The 22,661-nt window shown below is 35.7% G+C and overlaps 2 protein-coding genes and 2 long non-coding RNA genes across 6 annotated transcripts; 1 reads left to right on the top strand and 3 right to left on the bottom strand.

The window, feature by feature from the left end:
- Positions 1-1,779: 1,779 nt before the first annotated feature.
- Positions 1,780-9,131, bottom strand: LOC129722092 (ubiquinol-cytochrome-c reductase complex assembly factor 1-like). Of its 2 annotated transcripts, XR_008727549.1 has the most exons (5): positions 7,895-9,131; positions 7,224-7,831; positions 6,896-7,011; positions 6,348-6,445; positions 2,755-2,814 (listed from the first exon to the last, which is right to left on the bottom strand). XR_008727549.1 is itself a non-coding variant. In XM_055675326.1 (4 exons), the coding sequence occupies exons 1-4, from the start codon at positions 3,199-3,201 to the stop codon at positions 1,809-1,811; spliced, it is 1,044 nt and encodes a 347-aa protein (XP_055531301.1). In that variant the 5' UTR covers positions 3,202-3,254; the 3' UTR covers positions 1,780-1,808. The 2 variants fall into 2 exon arrangements, 1 of the variants encoding a protein (XP_055531301.1); XM_055675326.1 differs by lacking the exons at positions 6,348-6,445; positions 6,896-7,011; positions 7,224-7,831; positions 7,895-9,131 and adding exons at positions 1,780-1,898; positions 1,955-2,633; positions 3,008-3,254 and having other exon boundaries at positions 2,734-2,814.
- Positions 9,132-9,670: 539 nt separating this feature from the next.
- On the bottom strand, positions 9,671-11,193 carry LOC129722096 (ubiquinol-cytochrome-c reductase complex assembly factor 1-like). The gene is made up of 3 exons (XM_055675334.1): positions 10,574-11,193; positions 9,846-10,483; positions 9,671-9,789 (listed from the first exon to the last, which is right to left on the bottom strand). The coding sequence occupies exons 2-3, from the start codon at positions 10,317-10,319 to the stop codon at positions 9,700-9,702; spliced, it is 564 nt and encodes a 187-aa protein (XP_055531309.1). The 5' UTR covers positions 10,320-10,483; positions 10,574-11,193; the 3' UTR covers positions 9,671-9,699.
- Positions 10,832-16,958, top strand: LOC129722100 (uncharacterized). 2 transcript variants are annotated; one of them, XR_008727556.1, is made up of 6 exons: positions 10,832-11,180; positions 11,728-11,952; positions 12,063-12,467; positions 12,674-12,770; positions 13,325-13,446; positions 16,534-16,958. It is a non-coding gene; the product is annotated as an uncharacterized LOC129722100 (long non-coding RNA). The 2 variants fall into 2 exon arrangements; XR_008727557.1 differs by lacking the exon at positions 10,832-11,180 and adding an exon at positions 11,445-11,658.
- LOC129722099 (uncharacterized) lies at positions 16,699-21,393 on the bottom strand. The gene is made up of 4 exons (XR_008727555.1): positions 21,361-21,393; positions 21,032-21,147; positions 20,479-20,576; positions 16,699-16,769 (listed from the first exon to the last, which is right to left on the bottom strand). It is a non-coding gene; the product is annotated as an uncharacterized LOC129722099 (long non-coding RNA).
- Between the last annotated feature and the right edge of the window lie 1,268 nt (positions 21,394-22,661).

The following is a 22,661-nucleotide window of genomic DNA, read 5'->3' as shown; positions in this document are numbered from 1 at the left end:
ACGTCGGTTGTGCCAATAGCATTATCCTTTCACTTTTTTACTTGTTCAAACTCCCTTTTGCTCGTTCCAGCGGACTGTTCTGTCTTCGCTTTCTAGCTTAGTTCTGCGCTCAAAGCTTTCCTTCGCAGATAACTTTTTATAGGGCACAGACGACGACTTTTGTCCGAAAACGTTTTGATAACTACTGTTCATGGTGATTATGGTTTGAGTGGACAAAAGGTCGGTTCTTCAGTTCAAATTTCGAAACCGTTTTTCAAGGATTTCGCCGTAATTTCTTTCATGCAGGAAAAAACTTATTCCGATAGCGGAAAACTTCAAACACGAAAATTCACTAAATTACTCATGGCTTGCTTTGGTGTCTTCATGATTTCTGCCGTTTCATAACTGACAAAGAATAAAAAAAATATATTCAGAATTTACTAACCACATACCATGATATTGTCAAATTACTAGGTTCCAAACATTTTGCACTTTGGGGCAGCAGAAAGTTAAACTTCGAAACGCCATATAACCTAGATATTCGGTTCACTGCTAAAACTACTAGCGCTACTATCCTGGTTCAATGTCGAATTATTTCATATTTTTTTTTATAAAATGCAAGTATCAGGTTCGAATGGCACCACTCAAATGATTGGATGAATAATGAACCTATTATCGTCCTTAAATATCGTAAGTTCTGTAGTTTAAACGACGGTTTCGTCTTTTCACGCCAGCAATTTCATTCACAAGCTCTACACTCCGGGATTTTCAATCAACAGCACTTACTTCACTGTTGGTTTGATTGCAAAATTGTAACACTTTCAGATGCCCGTAGTCTTCGCATCTATAAACGTCCTTTAACGGTTTTCGTCGTTATTTCCGCATTTTAGGCAAGCAACAAAAAAAAAAACTTTTTGCGATAGCGGAAAACTTCAAACACGTAATTTCACAAAATGTCTCATGGCTTGCTTTGGTGTTTGCATGATTTTTTTCCATTTCATTGGCCCTGACACAAGTACAAGAGATTTTTAAGGCTGTTCGCACCTACGCGAGTTCTTATAAGCAATTGTCAATTTATGAGTGAAAACAAAAGCAAAAATATTTCCCTCCTTCACTTTCGCAAGCAAAAACCAAACCAATATCAACAGAGTCGTCAGGGCCAATAGCTGGCGAGGAAGAGAAATACCATTCAACCTACTGCTAGCGCTACCAGGTATCTTCTTTCAATGGCGAAAAAAATTAAAGAAATATTCAAAAAAAAAAATTAAAAAGCAAAGTATAATTTTCATGCGAAGAATTAGCCTTTGCTCTTAAAAGCTTCAAAGGTTTATGAAAGATGTGCTGAAAAATCTAACGTACTAGTCGAAATCCTTCGACAACGGATATACAATACAACGAGATCTATTCAAAACAATCTTCGCACGGTTTGAATCGATTCCTTGATTGTTTTAACGATTAAGAAACGCGACAAAAATCCGTTACCCCCCGAAAGAAAACGTCCGTTTTCTCTAACATGCTGAACGAGAAAAGTAAATATCATCCAAAAATAAATTTGGTACCTACAATTTGTGTAGCTAATTTGAAGTTGTTTTCGAACATATAAAAACTCCATGTAACCTAAATTACTAACATTTGACTGCTCAAACAGCTAGCGCTACGATCCTACTTCAGTGTTGATCGCGAACTGGAGTTTCGACTTTTTGAGAAAGCAAAGGGTAAGGTTCGATTTGCCAACACTATCAAATGATCAGTTGAATCTTTAAATTTCGAAAATTCTATAGCATAAACAAAAGGTTCACCTTTCACTCCAGCGTTTATATTTACAGCCTCTACAATCCGGGTTTTTCAATCAACGGCAGCCACTTCACTGTTGGTTTGATTGCAAAATTGTAACGGTCTGTCTTATCCAGCATTTCCATCTAAAACAAACATGAATCATAAAGTCGCAAAGGAAAACACAAGCCAATCAACGTACCTGTCTCCTCACGTACTTAACTAGTAGCTCCAGATGCTCGTAGTCTTCGCATCTACTGGAGAAGAACCTCCGCCACAGGGCACCCGACAGCACCTTGTCATCGCTGCTGATGCCCTCGTCGTAAGCCATCAGCGTGGCCTGAAATTGCTCTGAAAGAAGTTGAATTTGTGGCCGTACAGCCGACGGGTTATCAGCCGCTAGCTGCTTCACCCGGGTTGTCACATCATTCCACATTGTTTCTACTATGCAGTTACGCATGAACCGACCAGCAGCATCCTTCTCCGGTCCTTCGGCCATGGCACGTACCAGCAGCATCCACACATGCAGCTCGGTTATCAGGAACCAGGTGTTGAAGGAATTAGGCATATTGAAGTACGTGAAGAATTCGTTGTAGTTAACGCAATCGGCTACCGATTCGTACAGATAGCAGCTCGACATCCGCAGACGGACTTTAGAGTTGTCCAGCCAGCCCATTTTTTTGATGAAGCGCTTCAAAAATCCTCCCTCTGTCTCAGCACTTACGGAGGTTTGATTAGTTCCAGTCGCAGCGGGATATGCTCTGGCAGTTTCTGTGGATAGTAGCGCCAGCCGAGTTTGCAAAGGTCTACTAGGCGATTTTAATAAGTGCAGATCCTGTGTGGACTGGGTCGGAACCGACTGCACGCGCTCACCGGCCAATCTAGGGAACGTGGAATGAATGAAAAATAATATTTATAAAAACAATTTATTGGTCGTTATTTTATTTTATTCTTGGTGTCCGAACTCCCATGCGCGCTTACAGAAGGGAAATTTTCTCAGAGCCGATGTCTGGTAGCTTTTTCAGTCTCTCTTCCAAATCGTCCGACCGACCAGAGCCTGGGCTAGAAGAAAAAAAAACAGCATGAAAGAATATATACAACTATGGAAGTACATATACCCATAGCGATCAACAATCAACAGAACAGAAAAACCCTAGCGACCAACAAACAAATCTACGATTTTCGATCGCAGTTCACTTGGCTGAAGAAAAAAGTATAATCATCATAAGAGGATAGGGATAGGTTTGGAACGTACCTGCTTTCATTCGCTCCGCTATGGGAATCTTCAGGACATGTTGGCGGAAGTTGAAGCGGACATTTTCGGCATGCTGTTGTGCGGACCGGGTCGAGGGTTCCGGAGAAGATCAAAATTTTACGGATCTCGCGGAACAATCGAGCCAGCCGACGATTATCGCTGCAGTGAAACCAGAGATCGATTTTACGCTGCATATGGGCGACTGGTCAACAGTTGCCCTTGCAGGATCTCTGATTTCACTGAATGGTACGCCACATCAGCCAACACTGCCCCGAAGATCCCATGGAAATCTATCCCTGCAGGAGGAGTCGGTGATCACTATTACGGTGGTGACCGACAGTGAACGTCGCAGCACTTGGCCGGTTTGTGAAATAAGAAAACAAAGGAATTTCAACAAACCAGGGTTGCTGCGACGTACTCGTCGCATGAGGAATATTTGCGGCGAGAATGAGGTTTTTGTTCACGTTTATGTTTTCTGTGTGTTGCTTAGTGTTATGAATTTTTTTTATGTTTGTGTTCGTCATTTGCATTAGTTTTATGTAGTTTTTATTGTTTGTGTTGTGTTATTTATTTTGAATGTTACAATTTTTTTTGTAGTGCTAAGAGTGTGGAAGAAAATTGTGCGGATAATAAATGGTGGTGGATGGATGACGGATGGATGGAGGATGGATTATTGATGAAGGATAACGAATGACGGACAAAATAAATCCTATCCCTATCCTCTTATCCTCTGTGTGTACGTGTGTGTGGTTGTGTTGAGTTGTGTGTGTGCGTTTATAATTTGTAGTATTAATATAATATTAGTAATAATATTTAATATATAAAAATTTTAATTTAAATTGAAAAAATGAAATTTAAAATTAGAAATAAAACATTGGAAATTGAAATAGTGAATTTGATATTAGAAATAAATTATGGGAATCACAAAATTGGAAGTTATATGTTGTACACGTAGGGAACTAAAAATTGAAAATTGTGAAATTGTATAGGAGACTAGGAATTAGAGATAAGTATCAAGAAAGAAGATTTTTTTAGAATCTGAGGTTAGAGATTGTACGTGTGTATTTGTAGTAAATGAGCATAGGTGTGTGTGAATTTGTAACGAATGGCTTTTTTTTTCATATACACATTCCTTTTGCAGAATGTGTACATGAAAAAAAAGGAATGAAAGATATGTGTGTTTTCAGCGATTTTTTTAATACACACTACCTTTGTAAAGTGTGTGTTAAAAAAAAGAGAGAGAATGGAAATGTGTATTTGCAGTGTGCCCAGAGTATATTTGTAGTGTTTTTTTTCATATACACACTTCCTTTGAACAGTGTGTGTACGAAAAAAAAAGAATTGAAAGATGTGTGTTTGCAGTAAGAGAGTGTGTGTGTTCTTATTGTATGTGTGTATGTTTGCAGCGAATGTTTTTTTTATACACACACCCCCTTTGTACAGTGTGTGTATAAAAAAAATATGGAATGGAAGATGTGTGCATTTGTGTATGAATGTGTTTTTGTAGTCTATAATTATTAGTCATTATTTAGTAATTAGAAATAAGAAAATTATAGATTTGAAATTAGAAATTGAAAATTCGTAGTAGGAAATTCAAAATTTTAAATTGGTAATCGAATTTAGATTTGGGAATTCAGTAATTTAGAATTGAAATTAGAAATTATTGAAGAATTAGAAATTTTTGGGTTGCAAAGAGTCCGCCTCCTCGTGGTGCAACCTGGGTAACGCTAAATGGACTCGTATTTTAATTTTGTTCAGTTAAAACTATCAATTGTAAAAGATAGATTTTTTTGAATCTCCATTTTTTTATAGTTTTTCAAATATAAGTAGAGTTTCGAAATGATGTAATAGTGTGTATGTGTTATGGCTGTAGTGTGTGTATTATTTTTTTTTATTACAGTAATAATGTTATATTAGTAATATAGGTATACCCCAATTTTCACACATTGTTGTTTTTGAAATGTCGAGAAAGGTAATCATTTCCGTTACGTAATCAATAGACGTTCGCTAATGGACCGTGTATGGCAAGAACTGAACCAGAACATCTGGAAAATGCTTGAAAGGATTTACTCGAAAAAATGAATATGGATTGTGTGTGTGTGCTCGTAATAACACCGACCTTTATTGAATGCAGCCCTTCTGTCTTACTTGAGCTTTGATTCATAAATTGGCAAGACCGAGTGCCTATTAATGATAAAAATATTTGAAAAACCGACACGATTGATTTGATCGATACGGTGTCTCCGAGAAAGTTCCAGATATTAATTTTGTCCTTCCAGAAAAATTTAAATTTGCCATTCTTTTTAGAAAATTTTATCTGTATTGTTTCTTATGATCAGGCAACCATAAATGTTTAGCTAACCTTTTGTAGTTTTCATAAAAAACAAGATTTTTAAGCTTTGTAAAATAAATAAACTTATTTTTTTGTTGTTGGAATATTATTTACAACATTGTCAAAGATGTCACACCGATCAAACAAACAACTCTTTTTTACATAAACCCTTGGAACTAATTAGTCGTGATTAAAAAAAAGGAATAGCACAAAATGACATCACTGGAACATCTGTGCAAATTTTCACTTAGATCAAAAATGTCACTCATAAAATACATCGAAATTAGGACATTTTTCATGGAATTGCTCACAGCTGTTAAACAATTCGAAATGAAACAAGTTCCTATTAGGGGCTTTCTACATACCTTGCGAACATATTTGGATGATGTCAGATAACCCCCTCTCCCCCCATGGATAGACATTCATATGGATTCTCGAAAAAATATTGAAATGTGAGCATTTTACTACCAGCCCTCCCCTTCCCCCTTAAGAGTTCACGTTATATGTGGACAGCGCTTTGTTTGTGAACGATGCCTAATTTATATAAACCTGCAATATGCACAGTTCAAACAAAAACGTTTTAATTGTGTTTGAAAAAACTGTGCATAAACTCGAGGTAAAATGTACGTAAAATCGAGGCATACCTGTAGTATTAGTGATAAAAAAATAAACGAATTGAAATTAAAAATTTAAAATTCGAGTAAAAAACTGAAATTTGAAATAAAAATTATTTATTTCAAATTGAATATTTAAAATTACAAATAAAGTATAGTGAATTGGATATTAAGAATGAAAGATGAGAAATAGAAAATTAGAAGTTAGATGTTGGAAGTAGTAAAATGATAATTGGAACAGTGTTTAAAAGATTAGAAATTAGAGATAGATATCAAGAAATAGGAAGGTTGTGTGTATTTGTGGTAAAAGAGTAGGAATATGTATGTGTGTGTATTTGTATTTTTTTAATCTTGAGAATTGAAAATAATAAAAAAATAAACTTTATCCACTTACCTCAAGCAAGCAAAAGACAATCCGGGTACAACTGTTGAAGAAGCTCGAGCTTTCTAATGTTCGTCCTCTGCTTCCTCTGTTCCTGCATTCTGCTCAACCTAAAAAAAACAGAAGGTTAAATTTTTTTGCCATCTTCTTATTGCCGTTAAAAAGCTCTCCCAGCTTGCCTAAGCTTGAATTAAATTTCTTATTCGGACGTCTAAAGGTGATTGAAAATAAAACTAAACATGATTTAAGATTGGAGTTATTGAAAATCGTTTATTCAAAGACAAAATAATGAAGAATCATTTAAAATTAGGCTCAGAATTGATAAAAAAAAGTTAACAGGAAGAACCAAAATAGACGTTTCCCAATTGACTTCAGAAACAACTTTATATCTCACAATACTTGTAAATTCAGTTTAAAGTTATTGAAACTGTTTAGTTCTGTTTTTATACTTTTTTCAATTGATATATTTAAAAAAAAAGGAAAGATGATATTTTTTTAAATTTTTTGATCAAGTTATGTATAATTTGTGGCTGAATGTCCAAAAATTTGAAATTACTTACCTTTAGCCGAAATTCGGTACTCCCAAATTGCTTTAGCCGGGCGCAGTGAGTTCACTTCAAACAGGATGGGCGTACAAATTTTCTCCAGTCCTTTTATTTCTTATTCATGCCGTTGCCTGTTGAGTAAAAAAAAAACAACATTAAATGGTTATTTTCAAAATTAATAAAACAGATATTAAACAAACAAAAAATAACATTCGGGACAAAATTTTAGCTCCAAATGGCTCAAAAATTAAATGCAAAAAAAAAATAAAACGCTTGAAACAAAAGTGCGCAACAGTACTGAAAACGCTGCGAGAGCAAGTTGAATAGCAACAATTGTGATTACCTCATTCAAACCGCAACAAATCGCCTGAGGCAGATTGATTCGCCACTACAGATGCTTCCGGAACTGGTTTTCCTTTTTCTCAATAAAAGCGTACTGCTGTATCCCGGTATCCTGACTTTGTGGAATAGCATCAACATGTTTAAACTTCTTCGGATGGTTCGTTGGGTCAAGCTTCTCTCCAAGTGCAGCCAAAATAATCAGAACCGCTTCCTCTGTACGCACGGTTCTAGACCCTTGCCCAGGGACTGTGTTAACATAATGATCGAAAAGGAGCTCCACTTTATCCACATTTAATTTAACGTCATTTTACCAGCGCAGGCCCCAGACCAAAAACCCCACCGAAAACGACCACGAATTTCAGTTTTTTCCTTGCAGAGAATCTGATGAACCTTTTTCTCTTCCACAATTCACAATTCTTCCGCAGAACTCCAACTCGCTGGCCTGCCGCAGATGATGATGCGAGTCCTGTGGATTCACCTATCCGTAGTGTTTGAGTGTATGCATTGGAAAAATAGATTTGCGTGGATATTGCGGGCATTCAAGATATTGCAGAATTCGAGTCTATTGTACACAGCAGCGTCTAGCAGAAGTGCTTCCTTGTGCCGTATCTGAAACGGAATCATTTTCTAGCATCCACAGCATGGAAATAAATCACTGCTTGTTTTACTTACCAATCGTACCCATTCTGTCCGTAGCCTCGTTAGAGCTTCCACAGTCATCGATAATAATAATTTTATCCGTCTGAAAGATACAAACTGCCCGAGCTATTTATTCGACAAGATAGGTTCGGCGAAGTTCTTGAGCATTGTCTAGTATAGAACCCGGAACAGCGATACTGGGCGTAGGAGCAGCTTATTTTTCGAAATTCTCAGCACGTCGGTTGTGCCAATAGCATTATCCTTTCACTGTTTTACTTGTTCAAACTCCCTTTTGCTCGTTCCAGCGGACTGTTCTGTCTTCGCTTTCTAGCTTAGTTCTGCGCTCAAAGCTTTCCTTCGCAGATAACTTTTTATAGGGCACAGACGACGACTTTTGTCCGAAAACGTTTTGATAACTACTGTTCATGGTGATTATGGTTTGAGTGGGCAAAACATCGGTTCTTCAGTTCAAATTTCGAAACCGTTTTTCAAGGATTTCACCGTAATTTCTTTCATGCAGGAAAAAACTTATTCCGATAGCGGAGAACTTCAAACACGAAAATTCACTAAATTACTCATGGCTTGCTTTGGTGTCTTCATGATTTCTGCCGTTTCATAACTGACAAAGAATAAAAAAAATATATTCAGAATTTACTAACCACATACCATGATATTGTCAAATTACTAGGTTCCAAACATTTTGCACTTTGGGGCAGCAGAAAATTAAACTTCGAAACGCCATATAACCTAGATATTCGGTTCACTGCTAAAACTACTAGCGCTACTATCCTGGTTCAATGTCGATCACGAATTATTTCATTTTTTTTTATAAAATGCAAGTATCAGGTTCGAATGGCACCACTCAAATGATTGGATGAATAATGAACCTATTATCGTCCTTAAATATCGTAAGTTCTGTAGTTTAAACGACGGTTTCGTCTATTCACGCCAGCAATTTCATTCACAAGCTCTACACTCCGGGATTTTCAATCAACAGCACTTACTTCACTGTTGGTTTGATTGCAAAATTGTAACACTTTCAGATGCCCGTAGTCTTCGCATCTATAAACGTCCTTTAACGGTTTTCGTCGTTATTTCCGCATTTTAGGCAAGCAACAAAAAAAAAAAACTTTTTGCGATAGCGGAAAACTTCAAACACGTAATTTCACAAAATGTCTCATGGCTTGCTTTGGTGTTTGCATGATTTTTTTCCATTTCATTGGCCCTGACACAAGTACAAGATTTTTAAGGCTGTTCGCACCTACGCGAGTTCTTATAAGCAATTATCAATTTATGAGTGAAAACAAAAGCAAAAATATTTCTCCTTCACTTTCGCAAGCAAAAACAAACCAATATCAACAGAGTCGTCAGGGCCAATAGCTGGCGAGGAAGAGAAATACCATTCAACCTACTGCTAGCGCTACCAGGTATCTTTCAATGGCGAAAAAAATTAAAGAAATATTCAAAAAAAAAATTAAAAAGCAAAGTATAATTTTCATGCAAAGAATTAGCCTTTGCTCTTAAAAGCTTCAAAGGTTTATGAAAGATGTGCTGAGAGAATTTGGTACCTACAATTTGTGTAGCTAATTTGATGTTGTTTTAGAACATATAAAAACTCCATGTAACCTAAATTACAAACATTTGACTGCTCAAACAGCTAGCGCTACGATCCTACTTCAGTGTTGATCGCGAACTGGAGTTTCGACTTTTTGAGAAAGCAAAGGGTAAGGTTCGATTTGCCAACACTATCAAATGATCAGTTGAATCTTTAAATTTCGAAAATTCTATAGCATAAACAAAAGGTTCACCTTTCACTCCAGCGTTTATATTTACAGCCTCTACAATCCGGGTTTTTCAATCAACGGCAGCCACTTCACTGTTGGTTTGATTGCAAAATTGTAACGGTCTGTCTTATCCAGCATTTCCATCTAAAACAAACATGAATCATAAAGTCGCAAAGGAAAAAACAAGCCAATCAACGTACCTGTCTCCTCACGTACTTAACTAGTAGCTCCAGATGCTCGTAGTCTTCGCATCTACTGGAGAAGAACCTCCGCCACAGGGCACCCGACAGCACCTTGTCATCGCTGCTGATGCCCTCGTCGTAAGCCATCAGCGTGGCCTGAAATTGCTCTGAAAGAAGTTGAATTTGTGGCCGTACAGCCGACGGGTTATCAGCCGCTAGCTGCTTCGCCCGGGTTGTCACATCATTCCACATTGTTTCTACTATGCAGTTACGCATGAACCGACCAGCAGCATCCTTCTCCGGTCCTTCGGCCATGGCACGTACCAGCAGCATCCACACATGCAGCTCGGTTATCAGGAACCAGGTGTTGAAGGAATTAGACATATTGAAGTACGTGAAGAATTCGTTGTAGTTAACGCAATCGGCTACCGATTCGTACAGATAGCAGCTCGACATCCGCAGACGGACTTTAGAGTTGTCCAGCCAGCCCATTTTTTTGATGAAGCGCTTCAAAAATCCTCCCTCTGTCTCAGCACTTACGGAGGTTTGATTAGTTCCATGTTGGCACGTACGGTCTGGGACTGTTGTAGGCGCATGTAGAGATTTGAGTTTTGGTTATTTTCACCGTTCGGATGTGTCATGTTGTTAATGTGCATCTGAAAGAGGAAAGCGTAAAGTCACTGTTTAAACAAAGCGTATGCACTTTCTGTATCCACGGAAGGAAAATATTTCAAGTGTGTACTTACAATTCTGCTGCGTTTTATTTCTGAATTGATTGAAATTTCCGGGAGTTACGGCTTTGAGAAACTATCAATGCATTTTACGCTAGATTTTAGTTCTCAAAACCTAAGAGCTCAAAACAAACAATCTATATATTTTTACAGCGGAGCGGATTTCATTGCCGCAGAGCTGCCAGATGAACAAATTTTTGACTGTATGATTCTTTCCATAGAGTCGTAAAAAAGATGAAGACACCAAAGCAACCCATGAAAATCGGTGACATATTCTATTCAAAGTTTTCCGCTATCGAAATAAGTTTGTTTGCTGCATGGAAGAAATTACGACGAAAACCGTTGAAAAACTGTTTCAAACCGAAGAATCGAACTTTTTGTTCATTCAAACCAAAATTACCATTCGCAGTAGTTATGAAAACGTTTTCGGTTAAAAACGATAAAAAGCCCCAGTCTAACGAACCATCCGAAGGAATTTAAACATTTTGGTGGAATAGCATCAGCATAGCGAAGTCATGGATACCGGAATACAGCAGTACGCTTTTAATGAGAAAAAAAATCCGGAAGCATCTGTATATGGCGAGTGAATATGCCTCAAACGATTTGTCGCGGTTTGAATGAGGTAATTACAATTGTTGCTGTTCGTTTTTTTTATCAGTGTTAAAAAAATGTTCCACGGGCAAAATTGTAGAGATTGAGATTTTTATTATTTGCACCGTTATCATACTGAAACAATCGTTGTGCACTTTCCGAATTCGCGGAATGAAAGTATTTCGAGACAATTCGGTTGCAGTTGATGCCTGAATTACGGCTCTGGGAAGCGATCAGTGCGTTTTTATTTTTATTGCTCTGAACTGCACAAAAACGGTCGATAATTTACCTATATGTTTCCCACGGGACGGATTTCATTTGTTTCTAGGGTTTTTCGCGTTTTTCGTCTTTCTCGTAGAGCAGTGAAAATCCTGAATACACCAAAGCAAGCTATGATAAACTTTGTGACATTTTTCGTTCAAAATTTTTAGCTATAGGAATATTTTTTTTTTGCTCTATGGAAGAATTTAAGCTGAAAATCTTCGAAAAAAGTTTTTTGGGGTGTTCAGGTTTCTAGTCTTAAGCTTTCACAGCGTTTTTTTTTCATTGATTCTAAAGGTGATTTTTTTTTCCTCTAGTCCATCAGTCATGAAACGGCGGAAATCACGGAAACTTCAAAGCAAACCAAGCCAAACTTTGCGTCATTTCGCGTTGAACCTCTTCAGATTTGGAACAAGCTAATTTTTGCTGCGTGAAACCCAATTACGTTAAAATTCTCGAAAACCGGTGATTCTGCACTCCCAAGTAGATGCTACGGTTCAAAACGATCTAGAGTATTTACCGAATGGGACGATCAAGGCAAGGTATTAGAAGGGTTAGATTTTTTTTCTTTTAGCTTCAAGATTCTAATGCATATAGCACCGATCAGTTGTTTTAACTTCAATCAAATTGATACTTTTCATTTTTACAATAGGAATCTCCGACAGTGGAAAGAATGTTCAGGTGGTTCTCTGTAAGAAAAAAGATCGAAATTTCAGCACGCGTTGGTCGTTTTCGGAAGGGTTTTTGGTCTGGAGCCAGTGCTGGAAAATGATGTTAAATTAAGTGTGGATAAAGTGGAGCTCCTTTTCGATGATTATAGCAAGCGTCCGAAACCGTGCGTACGGAGGAAGCGGTTCTAATTAATTTGGCTGCACTTGCAGAGAAGCTGGACCCAACGAACCGTCCGAAGGAGTTAAAACATTTTGATGCTGTTCGGTAAAGTCAGGATACCGGAATACAGCAGCACGCTTTCAACGATAAAAAGTGAAACCCAGTTCCGGAGCATCTGTAGTGACGAGTGAATCTGCCTCAGACGATTTATTGCGGTTTAAATGACGTAATTACAATTGTTGTTATTCAACTTACCCTCGCAGCGTTTTTAGTAGTGTTGCGCACATTTTTTCCAAGTATTTTATTTTCTGCACTCAATCTTTGAATCATTTGGAGTTAAAACTCTCTCCCGAATGTTATTTTTTCTTAGTTTATTATTTGTTTTATTAATTTTGAAGATAATCATTTAATGTTTTGTTTTTCACTAACCAGGAAACGGCCCAACAAGGAATAAAAGGACTAGAGAACATTTATACGCCCAACTTGAAGTGAACTTGCTTGATTTTGATTCACCTAATTGTGGCTGAAGGTAAGCTTTCAAGATTTTTTTTTGTAAATACTAGGGAATGTCCTTATTGAATTTGTGGTCAAGAAAATTTGTTAAACAATTACCAGTCAGTTGGTAATTTAAGCTTTTTTGACATTTAGACCCAAATTATGCATTTCTTAATTTCAATATATATGAACCAAAAAATATCATCTTCGCTTTTTTTTAAACATATCAATGAAAAAAGTATAGAAACAGAACCAAACAGTTTCAGTGACTTCAAATTCGATATACAAGTATTGTGACATTTAAAATCGTTTGCCAATTTTGAAGTCAATTAGGAAACATTATCTATTTTGATTCTTTTTGTTGAGCTTTTCTAGCACTTCTGAGTCTAATTTAGAATGATTCTCTCTCATTTTGTTATTGAAAAAACGGTATTAAGTAATTCCAATCCTAAATAATGTTTGGTTTATTTTTTAATCACTTTTAGGCGTCCAAATGAGAAAATTATTTCAATCTTAGGAAAGCTGGGAGAGTTTTTAAACGGCAATAAAAAAGTGGCAAAAGAAATTTAACCTTTTCCTTTTTTTCAGGTTCAGCAGGAAGCAGGGAGCGGCGGGAACCGAACATTGGAAAGCTCGAGCTTCTACAATTGTTGTACAGTATGGATGTGTATTGCATCTACTTTTCTCAGATTGTCTTTTAATTGCTTAAGGTAAGTGGACAAAGTTCATTTTTTTATTATTATTATTTCTGAAGATTTAAAAAAATCTTTCTTTCACATAGATATTCTTCAACTTTACAAGTTCAAACCAAGGAGTGTGTATATTAAAAACGTTCACTGTAAACATACACACATACAATATACACACACACTTTTACTGTATATACGCACATTTTCTTTCATTACTTCTTATTTCTTGGTATCTATCTTTAATTTCTAATCTCTTATACACTTCTGCAATTATCAATTTCCTGCTTCCAACATCTAACTTCTAATTTTCTATTTCTCATCTCTCATTCTTAATATCCAATTCACTATACTTTATTTCTAATTTTAAATATTCAATTTCGAATTTCAATTTTTCACTTGAACTTCAAAATTTATATTTTTAATTTCAATTTTATTTTTTATAACTTATACTACACTTATGTACACTTCGATTATACGCACCCTCGATTTGACGTACATTTTACATCGTTTTTATGCACAGTTTTTTCAATCACATTCTCAGTTCAAACGGGAGGGAAGGTAGGAAAATTTCCACACTTCATATGATTTTTCGAAAATTTATATGAATGTTTATCCATGGAGGGAGAAGGGGGTTATCTGAAATCATTCAAATATGTCCGCGAGGTATATAGATAGCCTCTAATTGTTTGATTTTAAATCATTTAAAGCTGAGAGCAATTTTATAAAAAATATACTAAATTTAATATATTTTATAAGTGACATTTTTTAACCTGGGTGAAAATTTTCAGAGATGTACCTATCGACTAAAGATGTCATTTTGTGCTAGATTTTTTTTCTTTGGATCACGAATAATTAATTATTAATTGTTTGTTTGACAATAATTTTGTAGAAAATCGAGGTATACCTGTATTTCTAATATTATATTATTACTCTAGCCAAATTTTGTCACTACAGCTATACACCATACACACAATTTCTTTCACACAATACACATACACACTATTACAATATTTCAAAACTCTACTTTTATTTGAAAAACTATAAATAGATTGAAGATTTAAAAAAAAAAATCTATCTTTTACAATTGAGAGTTTTTAACATAACGAAATTAAAATATGAGTCCATTTAGCGTTACCCAGGTTGCACCACGAGGAGGCGGACTTTTTGCAACCCAAAAATTTCTAATTCTTCAATAATTTCTAATTTCGATTCTAAATTACTAAATTTCAAATTCCAAATTCGATTACCAATTTTAAATTTTGAATTTCCTACTACGAATTTTCAATTTCTAATTTCAAATCTATAATTTTCTTATTTCTAATTACTAAATAATAATGACTAATAATTATAGACTACAAAAACACATTCATACACAAATGCACACATCTTCCATTCCATTTTTTTTATACACACTGTACAAAGGGTGTGTGTATAAAAAAAACATTCGCTGCAAACATACACACATACAATAAGAACACACACACTCTCTCTTACTGCAAACACACATCTTTCAATTCTTTTTTTTCGTACACACTGTTCAAAGGAAGTGTGTATATGAAAAAAAAACACTACAAACATACTCTGGGCACACTGCAAATACACATTTCCATTCTCTCTCTTTTTTTTAACACACACTTTACAAAGGTAGTGTGTATTAAAAAAAATCGCGAAAACACACATATCTTTCATTTCTTTTTTTTCATGTACACATTCTGCAAAAGGAATGTGTATATGAAAAAAAAAAAACCATTCGTTACAAATTCACACACACACACTTATGCTCATTTACTACAAATACACACGTACAATCTCTAACTTCTGATTCTAAAAAAATCTTCTTTCTTGATACTTATCTCTAATTCCTAGTCTCCTATACAATTTCACAATTTTCAATTTTTAGTTCCCTACGTACAACATATAACTTCCAATTTTGTGATTCCCATCATTTATTTCTAATATCAAATTCACTATTTCAATTTCCAATGTTTTATTTCTAATTTTAAATATTCAGTTTCAAATAGCTAATTTCTATTTCAAATTTCAATTTTTTTACTTGAATTTTAATTTCATTTTTTAATTTAAATTAAAAGTATTACATATGAATTACTATTACTAATATTATATTAATACTACAAATTATAAACGCACACATACAACTCAACACAACCACACACACGTACACACAGAGGATAAGAGGATAGGGATAGGATTTATTTTGTCCGTCATTCGTTATCCTTCATCAATAATCCATCCTCCATCCATCCGTCATCCATCCACCACCATTTATTATCCGAACAATTTTCTTCCACACTCTTAGCACTACAAAAAAAATTGTAACATTCAAAATAAATAACACAACACAAACAATAAAAACTACATAAAACTAATGCAAATGACGAACACAAACATAAAAAAAATTCATAACACTAAGCAACACACAAAAAACATAAACGTGAACAAAAACCTCATTCTCGCCGCAAATATTCCTCATGCGACGAGTACGTCGCAGCAACCCTGGTTTGTTGAAATTCCTTTGTTTTCTTATTTCACAAACCGGCCAAGTGCTGCGACGTTCACTGTCGGTCACCACCGTAATAGTGATGACCGACTCCTCCTGCAGGGATAGATTTCCATGGGATCTTCGGGGCAGTGTTGGCTGCTGTGGCGTACCATTCAGTGAAATCAGAGATCCTGCAAGGGCAACTGTTGACCAGTCGCCCATATGCAGCGTAAAATCGATCTCTGGTTTCACTGCAGCGATAATCGTCGGCTGGCTCGATTGTTCCGCGAGATCCGTAAAATTTTGATCTTCTCCGGAACCCTCGACCCGGTCCGCACAACAGCATGCCGAAAATGTCCGCTTCAACTTCCGCCAACATGTCCTGAAGATTCCCATAGCGGAGCGAATGAAAGCAGGTACGTTCCAAACCTATCCCTATCCTCTTATGATGATTATACTTTTTTCTTCAGCCAAGTGAACTGCGATCGAAAACCGTAGATTTGTTTGTTGGTCGCTAGGGTTTTTCTATTCTGTTGATTGTTGATCGCTATGGGTATATGTACTTCCATAGTTGTATATATTCTTTCATGCTGTTTTTTTTCTTCTAGCCCAGGCTCTGGTCGGTCGGACGATTTGGAAGAGAGACTGAAAAAGCTACCAGACATCGGCTCTGAGAAAATTCCCCTTCTGTAAGCGCGCATGGGAGTTCGGACACCAAGAATAAAATAAAATAACGACCAATAAATTGTTTTTATAAATATTATTTTTCATTCATTCCACGTTCCCTAGATTGGCCGGTGAGCGTGCAGTCGGTTTCGACCCAGGCCAGTTCTTCGACATCAACCTGAAAAAGAACAAATTTTAAATGGTGGTTGTCCGTGAAAGTAGATAGGGTATCGAACGTCTTCGGCAGTGGTTTCTTCGGCAGGTTTCCGCGTCAGAAAACCGGCCGAAGAAAACCACTGCCGAAGGCGTTCGACTATATAAAACAAAATATCTACAACTATGGAAGTACATATACCCATAGCGATCAACAATCAACAGAACAGAAAAACCCTAGCGACCAACAAACAAATCTACGATTTTCGATCGCAGTTCACTTGGCTGAAGAAAAAAGTATAATCATCATAAGAGGATAGGGATAGGTTTGGAACGTACCTGCTTTCATTCGCTCCGCTATGGGAATCTTCAGGACATGTTGGCGGAAGTTGAAGCGGACATTTTCGGCATGCTGTTGTGCGGACCGGGTCGAGGGTTCCGGAGAAGATCAAAATTTTACGGATCTCGCGGAACAATCGAGCCAGCCGACGATTATCGCTGCAGTGAAACCAGAGATCGATTTTACGCTGCATATGGGCGACTGGTCAACAGTTGCCCTTGCAGGATCTCTGATTTCACTGAATGGTACGCCACGACCAACAATAATGCCCCGAAGATCCCATGGAAATCTATCCCTGCAGGAGGAGTCGGTGATCACTATTACGGTGGTGAACGACAGTGAACGTCGCAGCACTTGGCCGGTTTGTGAAATAAGAAAAAAACAGAGGAATTTCAACAAACCAGGGTTGCTGCGACGTACTCGTCGCATGAGGAATATTTGCGGCGAGGATGAGGTTTTTGTTCACGTTTATGTTTTTTGTGTGCTGCTTAGTGTTATGAATTTTTTTTATGTTTGTGTTCGTCATTTGCATTAGTTTTATGTAGTTTTTATTGTTTGTGTTTTGTTATTTATTTTGAATGTTACATTTTTTGTAGTGCTAGGAGTGTAGGAGAAAAATGTGCGGATATTGAATGGTGGTGGATGGATGACGGATGGATGGAGGATGGATTATTGATGAAGGATAACGAATGACGGACAAAATAAATCCTATCCCTATCCTCTTATCCTCTGTGTGTACGTGTGTGTGGTTGTGTTGAGTTGTATGTGTGCGTTTATAATTTGTAGTATTAATATAATATTAGTAATAGTAATTCATATGTAATACTTTTAATTTAAATTAAAAAATGAAATTAAAATTCAAGTAAAAAAATTGAAATTTGAAATAGAAATTAGCTATTTGAAATTGAATATTTAAAATTAGAAATAAAACATTGGAAATTGAAATAGTAAATTTGATATTAGAAATAAATGATGGGAATCACAAAATTGGAAGTTATATGTTGTACGTAGGGAACTAAAATTGAAAATTGTGAAATTGTATAGGAGACTAGGAATTAGAGATAAGTATCAAGAAAGAAGATTTTTTTAGAATCAGAAGTTAGAGATTGTACGTGTGTATTTGTAGTAAATGAGCATAAGTGTGTGTGTGTGAATTTGTAACGAATGGTTTTTTTTTTCATATACACATTCCTTTTGCAGAATGTGTACATGAAAAAAAAGGAATGAAAGATATGTGTGTTTTCAGCGATTTTTTTTAATACACACTACCTTTGTAAAGTGTGTGTTAAAAAAAAAAAGAGAGAGAATGGAAATGTGTATTTGCAGTGTGCCCAGAGTATGTTTGTCGTGTTTTTTCATATACACACTTCCTTTGAACAGTGTGTGTACGAAAAAAAAAATGAAAGATGTGTGTTTGCAGTAAGAGAGTGTGTGTGTGTTCTTATTGTATGTGTGTATGTTTGCAGCGAATGTTTTTTTTATACACACACCCTTTGTACAGTGTGTGTATAAAAAAAATATGGAATGGAAGATGTGTGCATTTGTGTATGAATGTGTTTTTGTAGTCTATAATTATTAGTCATTATTTAGTAATTAGAAATAAGAAAATTATAGATTTGAAATTAGAAATTGAAAATTCGTAGTAGGAAATTCAAAATTTTAAATTGGTAATCGAATTTAGATTTGGGAATTCAGTAATTCAGAATTGAAATTAGAAATTATTGAAGAATTAGAAATTTTTGGGTTGCAAAGAGTCCGCCTCCTCGTGGTGCAACCTGGGTAACGCTAAATGGACTCGTATTTTAATTTTGTTAAGTTAAAACTATCAATTGTAAAAGATAAATTTTTTTGAATCTCCATTTTTTTATAGTTTTTCAAATATTAGTAAAGTTTTGAAATGATGTAATAGTGTGTATGTGTTATGGCTGTAGTGTGTGTATTTTTTTTTGTTACAGTAATAATATTATATTAGTAATATAGGTATACCTCAATTTTCACACATTGTTGTTTTTGAAATGTCGAGAAAGGTAATCATTTCCGTTACGTAATCAATAGATGTTCGCTAATGGACCGTGTATGGCAAGAACTGAACCAGAACATCTGGAAAATGCTTGAAAGGATTTACTTAAAAAAATGAATATGGATTGTGTGTGTGTGCTCGTAATAACACCGACCTTTATTGAATGCAGCCCTTCTGTCTTACTTGAGCTTTGATTCATAAATTGGCAAGACCGAGTGCCTATTAATGATAAAAATATTTGAAAAACCGACACGATTGATTTGATCGATACGGTGTCTCCGAGAAAGTTCCAGATATTAATTTTGTCCTTCCAGAAAAATTCAAATTTGCCATTCTTTTTAGAAAATTTTATCTGTATTGTTTCTTATGATCAGGCAACCATAAATGTTTAGCTAACCTTTTGTAGTTTTCATAAAAAACAAGATTTTTAAGCTTTGTAAAATAAATGAACTTATTTTTTTGTTGTTGGAATATTATTTACAACATTGTCAAAGATGTCACACCGATCAAACAAACAACTCTTTTTTACATAAACCCTTGGAACTAATTAGTCGTGATTAAAAAAAGGAATAGCACAAAATGACATCACTGGAACATCTGTGCAAATTTTCACTTAGATCAAAAATGTCACTCATAAAATACATCGAAATTAGGACATTTTTCATGGAATTGCTCACAGCTGTTAAACAATTCGAAATCAAACAAGTTCCTATTAGGGGCTTTCTATATACCTTGCGAACATATTTGGATGATGTCAGATAACCCCCTCTCCCTCCATGGATAAACATTCATATGGATTCTCGAAAAATTATTGAAATGTGAGCATTTTACTACCAGCCCTCCCCTCCCCCCTTAGGAGTTCACGTTATATGTGGACAGCGCTTTGTTTGTGAACGATGCCTAATTTATATAAACCTGCAATATGCACAGTTCAAACAAAAACGTTTTAATTGTGTTTGAAAAAACTGTGCATAAACTCGAGGTAAAATGTACGTAAAATCGAGGCATACCTGTAGTATTAGTGATAAAAAAATAAACGAATTGAAATTAAAAATTTTAAATTCGAGTAAAAAACTGAAATTTGAAATAAAAATTATTTATTTCAAATTGAATATTTAAAATTAGAAATAAAGTATAGTGAATTGGATATTAAGAATGAGAGATGAGAAATAGAAAATTAGAAGTTAGATGTTGGAAGTAGGAAAATGATAATTGGAGCAGTGTTTAAAAGATTAGAAATTAGAGATAGATATCAAGAAATAGGAAGGTTGTGTGTATTTGTGGTAAAAGAGTAGGAATATGTATGTGTGTGTATTTGTATTTTTTTAATCTTGAGAATTAAAAATAATAAAAAAATAAACTTTATCCACTTACCTCAAGCAAGCAGAAGACAATCCGGGTACAACTGTTGAAAAAGCTCGAGCTTTCTAATGTTCGTCCTCTGCTTCCTCTGTTCCTGCATTCTGCTCAACCTGAAAAAAAAAAAACAAAAGGTTAAATTTTTTTGCCATCTTCTTATTGCCGTTAAAAAACTCTCCCAGCTTGCCTAAGCTTGAATTAAATTTCTTATTCGGACGTCTAAAGGTGATTGAAAATAAAACTAAACATGATTTAAGATTGGAGTTATTGAAAATCGTTTATTCAAAGACAAAATAATGAAGAATCATTTAAAATTAGGCTCAGAATTGATAAAAAAAAGTTAACAGGAAGAACCAAAATAGACGTTTCCTAATTGACTTCAGAAACAACTTTATATCTCATAATACTTGTAAATTTAGTTTGAAGTTATTGTAACTGTTTAGTTCCGTTTTTATACTTTCTTTAATTGATATATTTGAAATAAAAGGAAAGATGATATTTTTTTAAATTTTTTGATCAAGTTATGTATAATTTGTGGCTAAATGTCCAAAAATTTGAAATTACTTACCTTTAGCCGAAATTCGGTACTCCCAAATTGCTTTAGCCGGGCGCAGAGAGTTCACTTTAAACAGGATGGGCGTACAAATTTTCTCCAGTCCTTTTATTTCTTATTCATGCCGTTGCCTGTTAAGTAAAAAAAAAAAAACAACATTAAATGGTTATTTTCAAAATTAATAAAACAGATATTAAACAAACAAAAAATAACATTCGGGACAAAATTTTAGCTCCAAATGGCTCAAAAATTAAATGCAAAAAAAATAAAACGCTTGAAAGAAAAGTGCGCAACAGTACTGAAAACGCTGCGAGAGCAAGTTGAATAGCAACAATTGTGATTACCTCATTCAAACCGCAACAAATCGCCTGAGGCAGATTGATTCGCCACTACAGATGCTTCCGGAACTGGTTTTTCCTTTTCTCAATAAAAGCGTACTGCTGTGTCCCGGTATCCTGACTTTGTGGAATAGCATCAACATGTTTAAACTTCTTCGGATGGTTCGTTGGGTCAAGCTTCTCTCCAAGTGCAGCCAAAATAATCAGAACCGCTTCCTCTGTACGCACGGTTCTAGACCCTTGCCCAGGGACTGTGTTAACATGATGATCGAAAAGGAGCTCCACTTTATCCACATTTAATTTAACGTCATTTTACCAGCGCAGGCCCCAGACCAAAAACCCCGCCGAAAACGACCACGAATTTCAGTTTTTTCCTTGCAGAGAATCTGATGAACCTTTTTCTCTTCCACAATTCACAATTCTTCCGCAGAACTCCAACTCGCTGGCCTGCCGCAGATGATGATGCGAGTCCAGTGGATTCACCTATCCGTAGTGTTTGAGTGTATGCTTTGGAAAAATAGCACAGCAGCGTCTAGCAGAAGTGCTTCCTTGTGCCGTATCTGAAACGGAATCATTTTCTAGCATCCACAGCATGGAAACAAATCACTGCTTGTTTTACTTACCAATCGTACCCATTCTTTCCGTAGCCTCGTTAGAGCTTCCACAGTCATCGATAATAATTTTATCCGTCTGAAAGATACAAACTGCCCGAGCTATTTATTCGACAAGATAGGTTCGGCGAAGTTCTTGAGCATTGTCTAGTATAGAACCCGGAACAGCGATACTGGGCGTAGGAGCAGCTTATTTTTCGAAATACTCAGCACGTCGGTTGTGCCAATAGCATTATCCTTTCACTTTTTTAATTGTTCAAACTCCCTTTTGCTCGTTCCAGCGGACTGTTCTGTCTTCGCTTTCTAGCTTAGTTCTGCGCTCAAAGCTTTCCTTCGCAGATAACTTTTTATAGGGCACAGACGACGACTTTTGTCCGAAAACGTTTTGATAACTACTGTTCATGGTGATTATGGTTTGAGTGGGCAAAAGATCGGTTCTTTAGTTCAAATTTCGAAACCGTTTTTTAAGGATTTCACCGTAATTTCTTTCATGCAGGAAAAAACTTATTCCGATAGCGGAAAACTTCAAACACGAAAACTCACTAAATTACTCATGGCTTGCTTTGGTGTCTTCATGATTTCTGCCGTTTCATAACTGACAAAGAATAAAAAAAATATATTCAGAATTTACTAACCACATACCATGATATTGTCAAATTACTAGGTTCCAAACATTTTGCACTTTGGGGCAGCAGA

The sequence above is a fragment of the Wyeomyia smithii genome, chromosome 2 (genome assembly GCF_029784165.1).
Source record: "Wyeomyia smithii strain HCP4-BCI-WySm-NY-G18 chromosome 2, ASM2978416v1, whole genome shotgun sequence".
NCBI lineage: Eukaryota > Metazoa > Arthropoda > Insecta > Diptera > Culicidae > Wyeomyia > Wyeomyia smithii.
Note: the sequence above shows the minus strand (reverse complement) of the source record. Positions and strands in the feature narration are given on the sequence as shown.

Coding starts and splice junctions, on each gene's coding strand:
- LOC129722092 (XM_055675326.1), bottom strand. CDS start 3,201: ATGCAGCGTAAAATCGATCTCTGGTTTCACTGCAGCGATAATCGTCGG. Junction 2,815..3,007: donor AGCGGAGCGAATGAAAGCAG/GTACGTTCCAAA, acceptor TTTTTCTTCTAG/CCCAGGCTCTGGTCGGTCGG. Junction 1,899..1,954: donor TTAAGTACGTGAGGAGACAG/GTACGTTGATTG, acceptor TGTTTGTTTTAG/ATGGAAATGCTGGATAAGAC.
- LOC129722096 (XM_055675334.1), bottom strand. CDS start 10,319: ATGGGCTGGCTGGACAACTCTAAAGTCCGTCTGCGGATGTCGAGCTGC. Junction 9,790..9,845: donor TTAAGTACGTGAGGAGACAG/GTACGTTGATTG, acceptor TGTTTGTTTTAG/ATGGAAATGCTGGATAAGAC.